Source organism: Rhamphochromis sp. 'chilingali' (assembly GCF_963969265.1).
Source record: "Rhamphochromis sp. 'chilingali' genome assembly, chromosome: 3".
Taxonomy (NCBI): domain Eukaryota; kingdom Metazoa; phylum Chordata; class Actinopteri; order Cichliformes; family Cichlidae; genus Rhamphochromis; species Rhamphochromis sp. 'chilingali'.
The window spans coordinates 46,340,779-46,354,193 of NC_137931.1; the positions used below are offsets into that span (position 1 = coordinate 46,340,779).

The window sequence follows — 13,415 nt, forward strand, 5'->3', positions numbered from 1 at the left end:
GTCATTCAGATATCACCTCTTTTCCCACACCATCTCAGCTGGCCTAGCGCCCCCACGAGCAGAGGAGCTATTAACCTTTAAACTTTGACCCCTTGATATGTTAACAGTCGATGACCTCTGCTGGTGCAGGTGCTACGTCAAATCTGCCCCATTACGCCCCCACAGCGCAGGAGCCCACCTAGACTGCGCACAAGCTGGTAAGAAACACTGAGAAGCATTTTTCACTGAGGATTCGACACACACACAAGAAACATTTATTTTATTCATTTCTACTTTTTCCTATTTTATAAAAGACCCACCTCTGACACTAGTACATCAGCTCACTAATCAGTCAGTATTTATTTAGTTGAATGGATATAATTATGTTCATGCTTTTAATCCTGAAATAGCTGCTATTGACTTTTCAAGTGTCTCAAAAACTTTTCATGAAATGTGAAACATCCTTACGATACCAGATTAATATTTATTCCACCTGAGCTGCTTTTTTTAATAAAAATCTAAAAAACGTGTTTCCCAATGACAAACTCATTTTATTATAAATCACAGAAACTGTTGCCTCAGGGTGCTTTACATTGTAAGATAAAGACCCCCTGTGAGCACTTTGGCGACAGTGGGAAGGAAAAACTCCCTTTTAACAGGAAGAAACCTCCGGCAGAGCCAGGCTCAGGGAGGGGCGGGGCCATCTGCTGCGAGCGGGGGTAGGGAGAGGCACGTACTGAGATTTCTGACACTGTTACTCTCACACAAAAACCCACAAACAGTGTTGTGTAAATGTTTCACGTAGGAACTATTTTCTCCTCTGAAGCGTGCGGGTAGTTACCGTTACGGCTCAGCCGCGGAGCTTATGATGGTGTTCGCGCCGTGCGTCACGCTAAGAGACAAATGAAGGCTTTGTAGATCTGCAGTAACCAGATCAGGACTTGTTTCTGGTTCTTTTCCACAGAAGCTTGTAACAGAAACTCAGCCCTGAACAGTTTCCAGCCATTTCTAAATAAATGAATAAATGATAGCATGTAGCATGTTTGAAAGTAGGCTGACAGCATTTCTGCACGAATACAGAAACCTGCGCAGCGTCCCGGCGGCGGCTGACGCCGCAGACTTCCTGCTCCCGTTATTATTCCCGCGGAGACTCTGCAGCTCTTAGCTGACTCTTCAAACTGCCACTGCTGTCGAGGTCTGTTAGCCTTTATTGGGCCTTATAACCGGACAGCATAATGAGCTTCTAAATACACGTCAGGGAGGAAGAAGAAGAGAGTGGAAGGAGGAGGAGGAGGGGGGTCCTCTGTTGATTAATCAACCTCTCTCTCTCTCTCCCTCTCTCTCTCCCTCTGTCTTCGTAGTTTGATGAGCTCCTCCTCATCTATGACCGTCTCTTTAACCCTCATTATGTTTGCTGGGATTGCGGCACTCGGGTCACAGCCACCGGCTCGCCGTGCGTTCCCCTCGGGGGCCACTGTCATCCAGCAGGGAATTAGAGGGCCTTAAAACTTAATGTCCCCTTTTGCAATCTGCAGTCAGTCAGGGCAGGGAGAGGAGAGGAGGTTCAGTTGGTGTTCTGCCATGTTAGCTTTCATATTTTTAGAGAGGAAAGCGGGGGAGGACGGTGGGATGACAGCACGGGGACGGGGGGGCCGCTTTGAATCCCGTACTGCAGCTTCTGTCCACGCGAAGCATCTGCTTGTCTCTGCTTTAAGGGCCTCGTGCATCAATGCGGCCAGCTTGTACAGTTTGTGGGGTGAGCTCACACAGAAACAGAACTCAGTAGTTTTCAGTGTCGCATCCATATTTCCGGCTTTTAAATGTTGGAAGTTATTAGAAGTGAACGAGACGGTTTCCACAAGCAGGTGAATTTTACGTTTGAGTGTTTCCTCTGTCTGCACATGAACAATCATGACTTTTTGTTCCTTTAAGATTAAATTAAATACATGACACATCATTTATAAAGGTGAGGCTCTAATATTGAAAGGAAAAGAAATTTATTCATTTATTTAATGAACACTTTCACTGGATTTATTGTGTGAGAGCAGAACTTTACCTGTAATACTTCCACACTGGTTTTACTACTGAAGTGAAAGCTGTCGGTACCTCTTCCACCACTATTCGCTTTCTTCACTGTTTGCATGTGAAGTGTTGAGTGCAGGACGTTGGGAGCTTGAACCATTCATGCACTACTTTTAGCTGCTGACTCACAGTGTAGTCTTTGCATAATTTATCCTGTTATTTATCAGTATTTTTATCTTTTATTTAAATAAAAATATAATAATATGGAGGTAATAAATAGAGCTGTAAATATTAATATGAATATTTTTGGCTTGTCTTTCTTTTGCTCTGGGCTCAGTGTGAACCTGTTTGAATGACCCGTGGTCATGTTAGTCTTCACGCAGCTCGGTGACCTCCTATCACAGTTTAGGACAAAGCTCGGCTTCTTTAGATGGAACAGCGACTCAAACTCGCACGTTTTTATGTACAGGAACAAATAAGTTATACCCCAGTTATTCATTACACATAATTCAATAGTGTTACTAAAAATCATGCGACTTGTTTGATGGTGTTGATTTAAACCCCAAAGCTAATGCCTCGTCCCCTTTAACCATTATTAACAGTATTTCTTCTGTGTGTTCTGTGTTCAGTCAGGATGGGAAAGCTGAAGAGGAGAAAACCAGAGGAAGCACAGGTAGGCTCTCCAAGCACACGAGTCAGATGCAAGTATTTGTTTCCCTGACATTTGTGTTGTAATCAGAGATGAATATATGTAACGTGTGACACGCTGACCTTGAACCCCGAGACGTTGTTGCCTGGCTTTGTTCACGTGGCGCACGGATCACTGTCAGCTCGCTGTGTATCCACGTGAAAGCGCCGCGAGCGCCGGTTCACGGCTGTGAGGCAGATATGTAGCTCCGGGCTACAGGAGGCATATGGGCGTGTTCGTCCAGACAGAGAACATGTGACCCGATGTGTGTCTTTGTGTGTACATGTGTGTGCGCGGCGTTGTTTTCAGGAGGGGTCGGCAGACCTGTTGGCATTGGAGGACGACTGGAATGAGAGGAGAAGGATACAGATGGCGTCTATAGGCTTTAAAGGTAAGTGAATGTGTGTGTGTGTGTGTGCGTGCGTGCGTGCGTGCGTGCGTGCGTGCGTGTGTGTGTGTGTGTGTGTGTGTGTGTGTGCGTGCATGCGTGTGTGCGTGCGTGCGTGTGTGTGTGTGTGTGCGTGTGTGTGCGTGCGTGCGTGCGTGTGTGTGTGTGTGTGTGTGTGCGTGCATGCGTGTGTGCGTGCGTGCGTGTGTGTGCACCACTGAGGTACCCACGTGTGTGATCTTGTTCAGTGGAGGGTGAATACTGTGACTGAGTGGCAGCTGAAGAAGCGCTGAACTTTTCAGTCCAGATTACGGCGCAGCAGGATGCCTGGGAGGTTGGCTTAAGAGTAACCGCTTCTTTGGCGTGAGGAGCAGCTCTGACCTGGAAACTGACTGACAGGCGCAGTCACAGCAGATACACGGGCAACGTCGCATTTTCCTCATCACTAACGTGGCTGTTAACAATGATTCCCATTTGAATCTGTGTCACCAGGTGCAATGTTGGTGAGCACCACCTCTAAGGAGTGTCGAGACAGCGATGCAGACCTGGACGTGGACGGAGATGACACGCTGGAGTACGGCCGGGCACAGTATCCTTCTGAAGAGAACGCCAGCGTGCACGCTAAACAGCATGTTAATGTTAATGCGTTTACAGTAAAGTGGGGGGACTGGGATATACGCGCACATGGAGAAAGTTCTTCCTCGCACACTTTGCTGTATTTTTCTCCTGACTTCGTTTGCAGATACACAGACACAGACGTGATTCCCTGTTCGGGAGAAAGCTCCAAAGAGACAGCAGTGAAGTACGTATCCGTGATGTGTGACGATCACTCGGTATTCATTTAGATAAATATGAACTAAATTCATTTCAAAGCCGTTTCAGATGCTTTCAGATGGTAAATATACTTTGGTTTGTTTTCAGCAGCAACAGCAGCAGCGTGCCGCCTGAATCCAGAGTAAACTTGGACTTTAATAAATGGTCAAATGATGGTGAGTTAGGAATAATGAGGCAGCTGAGCACAGTTCCTAAAACTATGGATGTAACTGTAATCTGCTCATTGGTTTGTGTATCCAGGAAGTCCGTCTACAAGCAGTGGAGAGAAACAGGATGGCAGTGCAGCCGGTCTCACTCAAACCTGCAAAAACGCTGAGATAGAGATGTGAGTTTGTTAGATCTGTTGTTAGATCTGCAGTTTAACAGATTTATACACAAACTGAGAGACTGTTAAAGCCGGTCGCAGCCCGGGGAGTTTGTCCTTCCCGCTGGCGCCAAGCGCTTATTCATAGAAAGGTCTGATTGTTGGGTTTTCACCTTCCAACATAAAGCACACTGAAGCGACTGTTGTTGTGATTTGACGCCATATAAACAAATTTTAATGAAAAATGTCATTGGAAAAAGAAGTAAACAAAGAGTATTTTGCCTTTAATCCATTATGTCGTTAACCCTTTCATGCCTACTCTGTCATATACAGCAGAAACGTTTCTGTGAGTTTATCAGGCTTCATCAGTGTGCCCCCCCCCCCCCATCTAAATAAAGTGCACAATACATTTTTAAGCAATAAAAAAGTCTAAAACTTATATCTGCAAATTTCTGTTAAAGCCCAGCGTATCATATTTCATACGTGTGTTTTTGTGACATCATCAGCGTGATTTTTTTTTACCCTCAAAAAATGATATAAATTGCATGAAACATTTTTAATGACTAAACTGCAAAAACATGGCTCATGTAGCAAATTAAAACTTTCACATGCCGATTAAGACTTTTGTCTAAAGGACCAACAAACTGTCCGTTATCAAAAAATGAAAGATTTCAGGGAGTTATTTCATGGTTCAGGATTTAAAGGGTTAAAACATGTCAGAAGGTTCGATAAACATTAATAAAAAACGAAGTTTTAGAGGTTAAAGGTAAATCGTTTTTCCCTGCTGCGGGCTCATGCTTTCCTGCACTCTGGACCAACATTTGTTAAACCCAAATTTCATAAATGGTTCAATTAATGGTTTGTTTTTAGCAAGTCTGACACACTTTGTTCAAGTTTCCAACGAGCCCATGAACTGACTTTCAGTCAAAGTGAAAGAATCCGTCTTTGTTGAGTATTTGATGGATTTTTGAGCCGGTAACTCTGGAGACATGAGAGGAGACGTGGTCAGCAGCCACGTCCAAAGTTGTGCCTCTTCAAATTAAAGTTTGACGTCGTGGAGGCAGGTTGATCCAGCTGTTGCTTGTCCCAGCATGCACTTGGTCCATCAGCCAACCAGAGGAAGCCATTCCTCTGTATCCTGGTCCTCTGTATTTATGCCATACCTGTTCGGACCGCCTGCTCTCACCAGCACATAATACCACACTATATCAGTGTGATGATGTCGTCAGTCAGGGTCTTAGCAGGTGATGCAGGCGTGTACACGTTTCATTGCGCTGAATGCATTGCATCCCATCTGTACAGTATGTTTGCATATAGAGTCTATGCTGTAATTGTGCGCGTGTATGTCTATTTCTGTGAGGACGCTGACACCTAACCCCCGCCCCGCTGCCCATGATAAATGAGACACCCAATGCAGGCAATGTGATTGCTGCTAAATTTCATGCTCAGTGTCCATGTTGGCCAGCGAATAATTTAATCTGTCTTCGATTTATAAATGACTCTCCAGTGTCTGCCTAACTCGTGTGTCCTCCCTCTCGTCCTCCTGTGTGTGTGTGTGTGTGTGTGTGTGTGTGTGTGTGTGTGTGTGTGTGTGTGTGTGCGCGCGCACAGGCTCTCGGAGGACTCCACGCTGACAACATTAGATGCACTTAAGGCTCGGATACGGGACTTGGAGAAACAGCTGTCTAAAGGAGACAGATTTAAATGTCTCATCTGCATGGTGAGTGTGGAGGCAAATTAAAGCAAAAGAGAAAAGAGCACAATTTCAAACTGTTGGTGTATGTTTGTTTCTTCATTAACATAATAAATACAGTAATATTTTTATGGAAAATGTTTGTCTGCGACTCCTCGTATGATCAGACTGTACTGCAGATGACCTTAATACTGTTTGATACACACGACAAATATTACAGTTTGCATCTGATAAAGCTCTGCGACATTTATTCCTTTAAATACTGACCCATTTTACACGGAAAGAATCAAAACACTGAACAATTATTCACTCAAATATTTATTTAGCCCAAATGCACCACACGCTGCTCTTCAAAGTCGACCCCAGTCTGAGACAATTTATTTGTTTCTATTATTTTACATGTAAAAATGTAAGTGATTAATTATTGGAAATATATAATTAATTAGTAATGAACAGATTTTTTGCATGGCTTTTTTTCTAAGTTAAATATTTTGTTGTGATTTAAAAAAAATTATTTTTAAAAATCAGTTACAAAGTAAAATATCACAGTGGGATGAATGAGATGAATAAATGAGAGATAATCCCAACAAACATTCAAGTCGCTTCCTCCAAAGCTCTGATTGTAGTTACATGTGGACACCTAGTGGCAGCTTTGTCGCACTGCAGGTAAACGTTGCTCACCTGTATTGTGCCTGTTCCTGTGTGCAGGACACCTACACAACGCCGCTCACCTCCATCCAGTGCTGGCATGTTCACTGTGAGGAGTGTTGGCTTCGAACGCTGGTAAAAAGCTGAACGTAAAAATGATGCAAAACATCCAGAACGAAGTAAAAGTCTGTAATAAAAGTCTCACCGTTCTTTTTCAAAGGGAGCAAAGAAGCTGTGTCCTCAGTGCAACACCATCACCTCACCTGGAGACCTGAGGCGAGTTTACCTGTGACTCACTTTCAGGGATTTCTTCTGTTTTGACCAATCAGGCTTGGACTTGTTGGGCAGCTGGCCTGTCATGCAAGCCCACCTTTCCCCTCTCCCGTCCCTCTTCCTTTTCCTCCTTCTTACCATCGTTGTTCTCCTAACAGCTACTAACTGAGTGCGACCTCTGACCTGTACAATATCCGTGTTTCTACTGCATCGTCCAGCAGATCAGAAGAAACCTCTGAAACCATCTGAGAGCTCAGGCACTGAGAAAAAAATGCTTTGAGACTATTTATCGATTTTTAAAAAAAATCTTTTTTTCTGTTTTATGGAAAGATGATTGAACTGCAAAGCACATGTACATAATTTTGTGTATGTATGTTTGGAGTGGTGTGTGTATAGGATGTTGACTAGCAGACTTTACTGTACAGAGTTTGTCTTTGCTTAGATCACTTATTCTTTGTTTAGCTCTTGTAGGTTGGAAACATTTACAGTAATAATCATCACATGGGGACTTGTTCTGTCTTTGTTATTGGCGTATTTCTTTGTATAGGATCACTCAAATCTAATTTTATCAACATTACTAAAATAAAATCTGTGTCTAAAGGCGGTTGTTTCCTGAAAGCTTTTAACTGTGAACACCTAAAGAGTATCTGCTGCACCTGCCGCAGGTGTGGGCCGAGGCGTGAATGGCGTGCATTCCTGTGTTGTTGCCGTTTGTCGACAGCCTTATGATGGCGTGTGTGCGCCCTTTAAGAAGTGGGTCGCTGCGGGATTAGCCAGGCAGAGCCCATCGCAGCTCATCTGGAGTTGAAAGACTCTAAAGCCTGCTATTCTGAGCCTTTACTGCAAGGCCACTTAGGTTCAGACACATCACAGAGAGACGTAAAAGAGCAATGCGCCTCCGCCGTAGAGTGGAGCAAGAGACGAGTCCAGTTTCTGACGGGCAAAAATTAATGCACACGTATTGAAGTGAGCGGGGTTGTGAAACAAAGTCTGCATGCAGTACACACACAGGACCAAGAAAGACCCGAAACACTCAGAAACAAAGATTCTTCATCCTCAACAAACACGAAGCAATAATTTTATATCACATAAAACTTTTATTTATTCAAATAATTAATCATCAAGAAAAATATAGTTAACCTAGTATAACCTGAATGTACAGCAGCCAGGTAAATGTCATTTGATCAGATTCTAATAAAAATGAAACATTTATGTTAGACTTGGACGGCAGAGTGTGTTTCTCAAAACAAGTCAGCATGCCCCGACGTGATTGGTTAGTGAGCTGAAGGGAGGCGGTGATAATCCAGACTGACAGAGTCGGTGTGACACACACGCGCACACAATCATCTGTTACTCCACGTCCCTCCGACACAGACGACACACACAGAGACGCTCTGACAAAAGGTAAGATCAATAAAACTCGAAGAAAACGAGAGTAAAACATTAGAATAGAATAGAATAGAATAGCTCTTTATTGTCACTGTTAGAAGAACAATGAAACACAGTTTGGCATCTCTCCGTTGTGCGTAATGCACAATAATGTAAGTATCTAAAGATGCTTGTGCACAAGTTATACACACGCATGCGCAAATACGGATACACCCATACATAACACACATACATATACACGTACACACACATACCTACGTGCACATACAGACACATTTATTAGAAAACAGCTCTGTTATATGAGTATAGAGTGAAAGAGTGAAAATTCAGTGTCTGCTCTTTGAATTAGGAAGGAAGGGTGCAGAGTTAAGATGTTAATAAACAATAATAGATAAGCTGTTGTTATCTTTTCAGGAAATGAAATGATGAGAACTAAGTGTTAATAGTGATAAACAGACCGTGGATTATCCTCCTGCTCGTGTGTTCGCTCCAACAGCAGTTACCTCAGTAACTATGTAACTGTAGATGAGGTCCCATCAGCAGTCAGCTGGTGTGCGAATGAAAGAGTGCTCGAACTGATCAATTCAGTCAAGGTGCCGAGTAAACCTGCAGCTGGGGAAGATTTTTGTGTTATTAAGTAATTCTGTTAACGGGATTCATCCGGTCTTTAGGTAAACGACTCACCTGTCCTGGACCTTGAGCGCCACCTGGCTCAGATCCAATTATCCCAGCTGACTGACCCCTCGCGGCTTCATTAACAGACATCCTTAGTGTTAACCTCCAGGCCTCTGGCTGTCTAACCAGTCAGCAATTAGGACGTGGACGCATTTTGATGCTTTAATTAAGGACACAGAAATTAATGTCAATTAATTCTTAGATTGCAACAGCAGCGATACGAGAGGAACAGCCTGCTTTTAACCCCACGGTGTGTCGAGAAGCTTGGATCAAAAGATTTAGCCTCACGGCACCTACGACGAGCAAACGGGATAGCTGAGATTTTTGCCAGGAGCAGCGATTCACAGGAAAAAGGGAGATTATTAAGGTAAAGCACCTGAAAGACACCATAGCTCACCGCCTGTGAAACGTGTTGGTCTGTACAAATCTCTAAGACATCCCTCTTCCCCCGTCTGCGTCCGTCCGTGGCTCTTAGGACGATGTCGGGACCGAGGCCCGTGGTGCTGAGTGGCCCCTCTGGAGCAGGGAAGAGCACTCTGTTGAAGAGGCTGATGAAAGAGCACGAAGGAGTCTTTGGATTCAGCGTCTCACGTACGTTTTTGTGCCAACTGATGCTCGGCTTCCTTTGCAAAACGTCCTGTCTGAGGAGGAAGCAGCAGCCTAATTCTGCACCTGCCAGTACCGGCTGTAAAGTTGACACTGATGTTTTTGCAATTCTTTCCCCGCAGACACGACGAGAAACCCTCGACCAGGAGAAGAAGATGGCAAAGGTACAACACTTATGAGTGAAACCCGGCTTGTTGCTGGCACTTTCTAAGTGGGTGCTCATGTTTAGTGCTTTCACGTTGTGTTAGGATCAATCACAAAACATCAGCCCTGCATCTGGATTTAAGCTTGCAGAGCTGAGATAAAAGTGGAGAAAAGTGGAGAATCTGACAAACAAGCTCCTTTTCATTTTGTTTCCTAGCCTCCCCCCACCCACTCCACACCCACAGCACTTCTTACTCCCAAGTGAACTGCAGGACTGGTTTGCCACCCTGTGAGGCTCCCGTGGTTTGGGATAAAGCTCTCTGTGCCTTTTTTGTTTTCTCCATAGGACTGAACAAGCTCCCCATGCTTCTGGGGGCTACTTTACTGCCCGTAGCAGCCGTCTTATCCTCTGAGGACATAGAAATGTCAGCCTCATGTCCAAATGAATCAGAAACCACAGATGAAGGTGATCTCAGTGTGATTCCTGATCACAGTGTATTTTTACCGCAGATGGATGGGGGTTACTTTCATCATCCTGGCACGTTGTGATTGGATTAATAGGAACTGGTCAAAAAATTGAAAATCATGTAAATATATATATTTTTAAAAAGTACAATGACCTCAGGAAGACGCGACAGTTTACACTTTGGAGTAACAAGCTTTTGAAAATAGCCCCCTGTGATGCCTCAGCAGTGATTCCCATTTCCACTCCCACACGTCTTTAGATCCACACTGGTGTTCCCATTTCCTCTTTTTCCCGATAGGCAAGATGCAAACAACCATTGGCAACATGCAGGAGAACAAAAGGTTATTTTTAAAATCCTTTTAGAACTTGTTGCATCCATTTTATTGCATTCTTTAGTCGAGGTCCTTTAAACTAATACTGAGTGATGAACAGGTTTCCAACTTTTAATAAACGAGGATTTTAACATGAGCAGAAATATCCGCACTTTGCGCTGTTTAAATCCCCGTGACCTGTTCTCGTGCTTATTATCTCGTTGTTTTACAGTGTTTCTCTCCAAACTGATGCTTCAGTCTGACTCCTTCATGTTGTCATGTAATGATTGCTTCGTAGTAACGTGTTTGCTTTTGAAACTGCCCTGTGTGGGTCTGTGGGTCGCGTGTGGACACACGTGGAGAATGACAATCACAGTTGAAATTAGGCTCCGACACGCGTGATCAGCTGTGACAGGCTGTTACACCGTGACAGCTTTGCTACACTGTAGTGAGCTCCTGCTTGATTTTGCTTTGATAGATCGTTTTCCACGCAGAGCTCGATTCATTCCACACGTTGCTCCCCACAGACTATCACTTCACAACGAGGGAGGCCATGCAGGAGGGTATCGACAAAGGAGAGTTCATTGAGCACGCTGAGTTTTCTGGCAACATGTATGGAACAAGGTAAATGGATATGTGTGAGATATTTCACGCAGATTCATAAACACTATGACTTGCATGCATATTCTCAGAGGGGGGCTAGCCCCGAGTTAACCCGCTCTCTGTAACACTGCGTGTGCAACCCGCTCTGACGCGACAGCTTCTAATCTCGCGCGATTTCATTTGAACTGAACTGAGTTTATTTAAAAGCAGAACTGATCAAACTTTGCTGAGGAAACATTTGCAGGGACGTGAAGCTCGTTTTACGTCACGAGCCACGCACAGTCTTTCTGTGCAGAGAATTACCGACACATTTAATCAATGAGACATCTTAATGTAAGAAAAAGAGCCACGATGTCAACAGTGTGTCAGAGTCTGACTACATGCTACAGAAATGCAGCTGCAGTAAATGAAAGAAATCGTCTCGTTGGGCCTAAACTGTGAGAAGAAAATGTCTGAAATGACAGAAATCTATAATTGAATTATGCAGCGAGTGTGAGTGGAAATCAGTAGGAAAAGCTGTGACACTGGAGAAAAGTCTGAAGCTTTCTTTACATTTTCCAAAGTGATCCAGTGGGCTGGTCCTGCCTGACGCTCCACACCCAGGATTCAGGGTTTGACTGATCAAACCAAACGCATTTCTGCTGAAAATACAATAAGATATCAGTGTCCTCATACAGGCTGAACTTAAGTCATTAGAAATGAAGACCGAGCCTTACATAAATGTCACACTGTGGGCTTAGTAACAAGGATCAAGCGGCTACATAATAGTCTGGTGACAGATGGAGCTTTAACCCCCATTAGGTCAAAAAGAGCAACGCTGCGGCTCAGCACCTTGTGTCACATTTAATCTCTTCCTCTTGTTCTGAAGATAACGCTCACTCTCTGAGTCTGAGCAGCTCGGACCAGTGCAGCGATCCTCTTATCCTCTTACCAGTCACTTCGTGTGAGAAGCACAAAATTACATTCAGTACCTGCTTGGATGTTTCTGCTCACGTGAACGGCACGGCTTATTTGACTCCTGTTTGTTCAGTAAGGCTTCTGTGGAAGACGTGCGAGCCAAAAACCTGATCTGCATCCTGGACGTGGATATCCAGGGGGTGAAGCGGATCAAAGAGACCGACCTGAACCCCATCTACGTCTCCATCCAGCCTCCATCTATGGACGCGTTGGTAAATCCTTTTATTGTGATTAATCCACAGCATATATCGATTCTTTTCTTGCGCTTTTAAGATGTATTATTTCTTCATATTTGCACTTTGAGCGTGCTTTAAAAGTGTGACAAGACTTCACCTGGTAGTAAGAAGCAGTGCCCAGTTACAGGTAGGTGCTGTGATTGTTCTGTCGTCTCTCAGGAAAAACGTCTGAGGGACAGGCAGACGGAAACAGAGGAGAGTTTACAGAAACGTCTGGAAGCGGCACGCGTCGACATGGAGCTCAGTAAGTTTCCCATCATTTCCGGCGGAACGTGATCCCGAATGCAAAGCCAATTATTGCAATTTGATTTAATTTCTAGGTAAGGAGCCCGGAGTGTTTGATGCTGTGATCATCAACGACGACTTAGAAAAGGCCTACGAGGAGCTAAAAGAAATCCTGGATGAAGTAAGTAAAAGCAGAAAGTCTCTTTGCTCCTTTTACTTTAAACTCATCAGATGATTGGTTGAAGTATTTGTCACCTCTCTCTCTCCACAGGAAATTAAAAAAGTTCAGGAGGCCAAATCATAATAAGGAAATAAGCAGGCTTTCAGCAGGTGGACAGGAACACTGATGTGTCTCTGACTGGAAAAGCTCCATCTTCACTGGAACACGTGAAATAAGAAAAGCTCTTCCTCACGCTCAGCTGCATCCAGCTGCAGTTCAGACACACAGATGGAAACGAAGAGTCTGGACCGACGTGTCTCACATGTCCTTTGTGTTAGATTTAGTAAAAGCAGTGGCTGATATTAGGTGTGTAGTCCTACTTCATAGATTTCTGACATTTGGCTCAGCAGGTACGAATAAAACGCCACATCCAGCGCTACGTTCGGTCTTCACAGGCTGGCACAGATCTGCTTTAGCTCCACATCTAGAAAGTGTTCAGATACTATGACTTCTACCCGAAGTAGAAATAAATTCAGTCTTAGTCGAGTATATTATCAGGATGGACTCGTGCACATGAACGACAGAGCATCTGAAAATCACCGTTTGTGGTAGATTTAATCTAAAATGTGTTAGAGCTGAAATGTTCGTGTGTTGAACTGAAACGAGACAGAATAAAGAGTTTTAGGACAACGACTGAGCACTTTGAGTTGTTTAATAATGATTTAATCGACTAACTCCTGTAAAGCTTCACATAAAATACTGCGTTAAATAAGTTTTACGGAGACAGAACTGCAAAGCCAAGCATGTCCGTCCG

General features: G+C 44.0%; 2 protein-coding genes across 5 annotated transcripts in view; both read left to right on the top strand.

The window, feature by feature from the left end:
- rnf220b (ring finger protein 220b) overlaps window positions 1–7,426 on the top strand; it is a 28,091-nt gene extending 20,665 nt beyond the window's left edge. Inside the window, exons 7-16 of one of the 3 annotated variants that reach the window (XM_080877053.1) lie at window positions 108–197; window positions 2,631–2,674; window positions 2,999–3,080; window positions 3,570–3,666; window positions 3,820–3,879; window positions 3,999–4,066; window positions 4,152–4,236; window positions 5,827–5,935; window positions 6,617–6,691; window positions 6,777–7,426. In XM_080877053.1, coding sequence (XP_080733179.1) covers window positions 108–197; window positions 2,631–2,674; window positions 2,999–3,080; window positions 3,570–3,666; window positions 3,820–3,879; window positions 3,999–4,066; window positions 4,152–4,236; window positions 5,827–5,935; window positions 6,617–6,691; window positions 6,777–6,848 — 782 coding nt within the window. In that variant the 3' untranslated portion in view covers window positions 6,849–7,426. The remainder of the gene's footprint in view (window positions 1–107; window positions 198–2,630; window positions 2,675–2,998; window positions 3,081–3,569; window positions 3,667–3,819; window positions 3,880–3,998; window positions 4,067–4,151; window positions 4,237–5,826; window positions 5,936–6,616; window positions 6,692–6,776) is intronic. The other 2 variants (XM_080877054.1, XM_080877055.1) reach the window with 2 other exon arrangements.
- A 595-nt stretch (window positions 7,427–8,021) lies between these two features.
- On the top strand, window positions 8,022–12,852 carry guk1b (guanylate kinase 1b). Of its 2 annotated transcripts, XM_080877056.1 has the most exons (10): window positions 8,022–8,233; window positions 9,096–9,260; window positions 9,369–9,484; window positions 9,622–9,663; window positions 9,990–10,109; window positions 10,948–11,044; window positions 12,054–12,192; window positions 12,376–12,460; window positions 12,537–12,622; window positions 12,713–12,852. In XM_080877056.1, exons 3-10 carry the CDS (start codon window positions 9,373–9,375, stop codon window positions 12,743–12,745), a joined length of 714 nt encoding a protein of 237 aa, XP_080733182.1. In that variant the 5' UTR covers window positions 8,022–8,233; window positions 9,096–9,260; window positions 9,369–9,372; the 3' UTR covers window positions 12,746–12,852. The 2 variants fall into 2 exon arrangements, with proteins under 2 accessions (XP_080733182.1, XP_080733183.1); XM_080877057.1 differs by lacking the exon at window positions 9,990–10,109.
- Window positions 12,853–13,415: the final 563 nt, after the last annotated feature.

What these genes read in the sequence shown, in the direction of transcription:
- guk1b (XM_080877056.1), top strand. Translation starts at nt 9,373, where the DNA reads ATGTCGGGACCGAGGCCCGTGGTGCTGAGTGGCCCCTCTGGAGCAGGG. An exon ending in CTTTGGATTCAGCGTCTCAC is followed by an intron (nt 9,485 to 9,621) that starts GTACGTTTTTGT and finishes CTTTCCCCGCAG; the next exon opens with ACACGACGAGAAACCCTCGA. An exon ending in CTCCATCTATGGACGCGTTG is followed by an intron (nt 12,193 to 12,375) that starts GTAAATCCTTTT and finishes GTCGTCTCTCAG; the next exon opens with GAAAAACGTCTGAGGGACAG.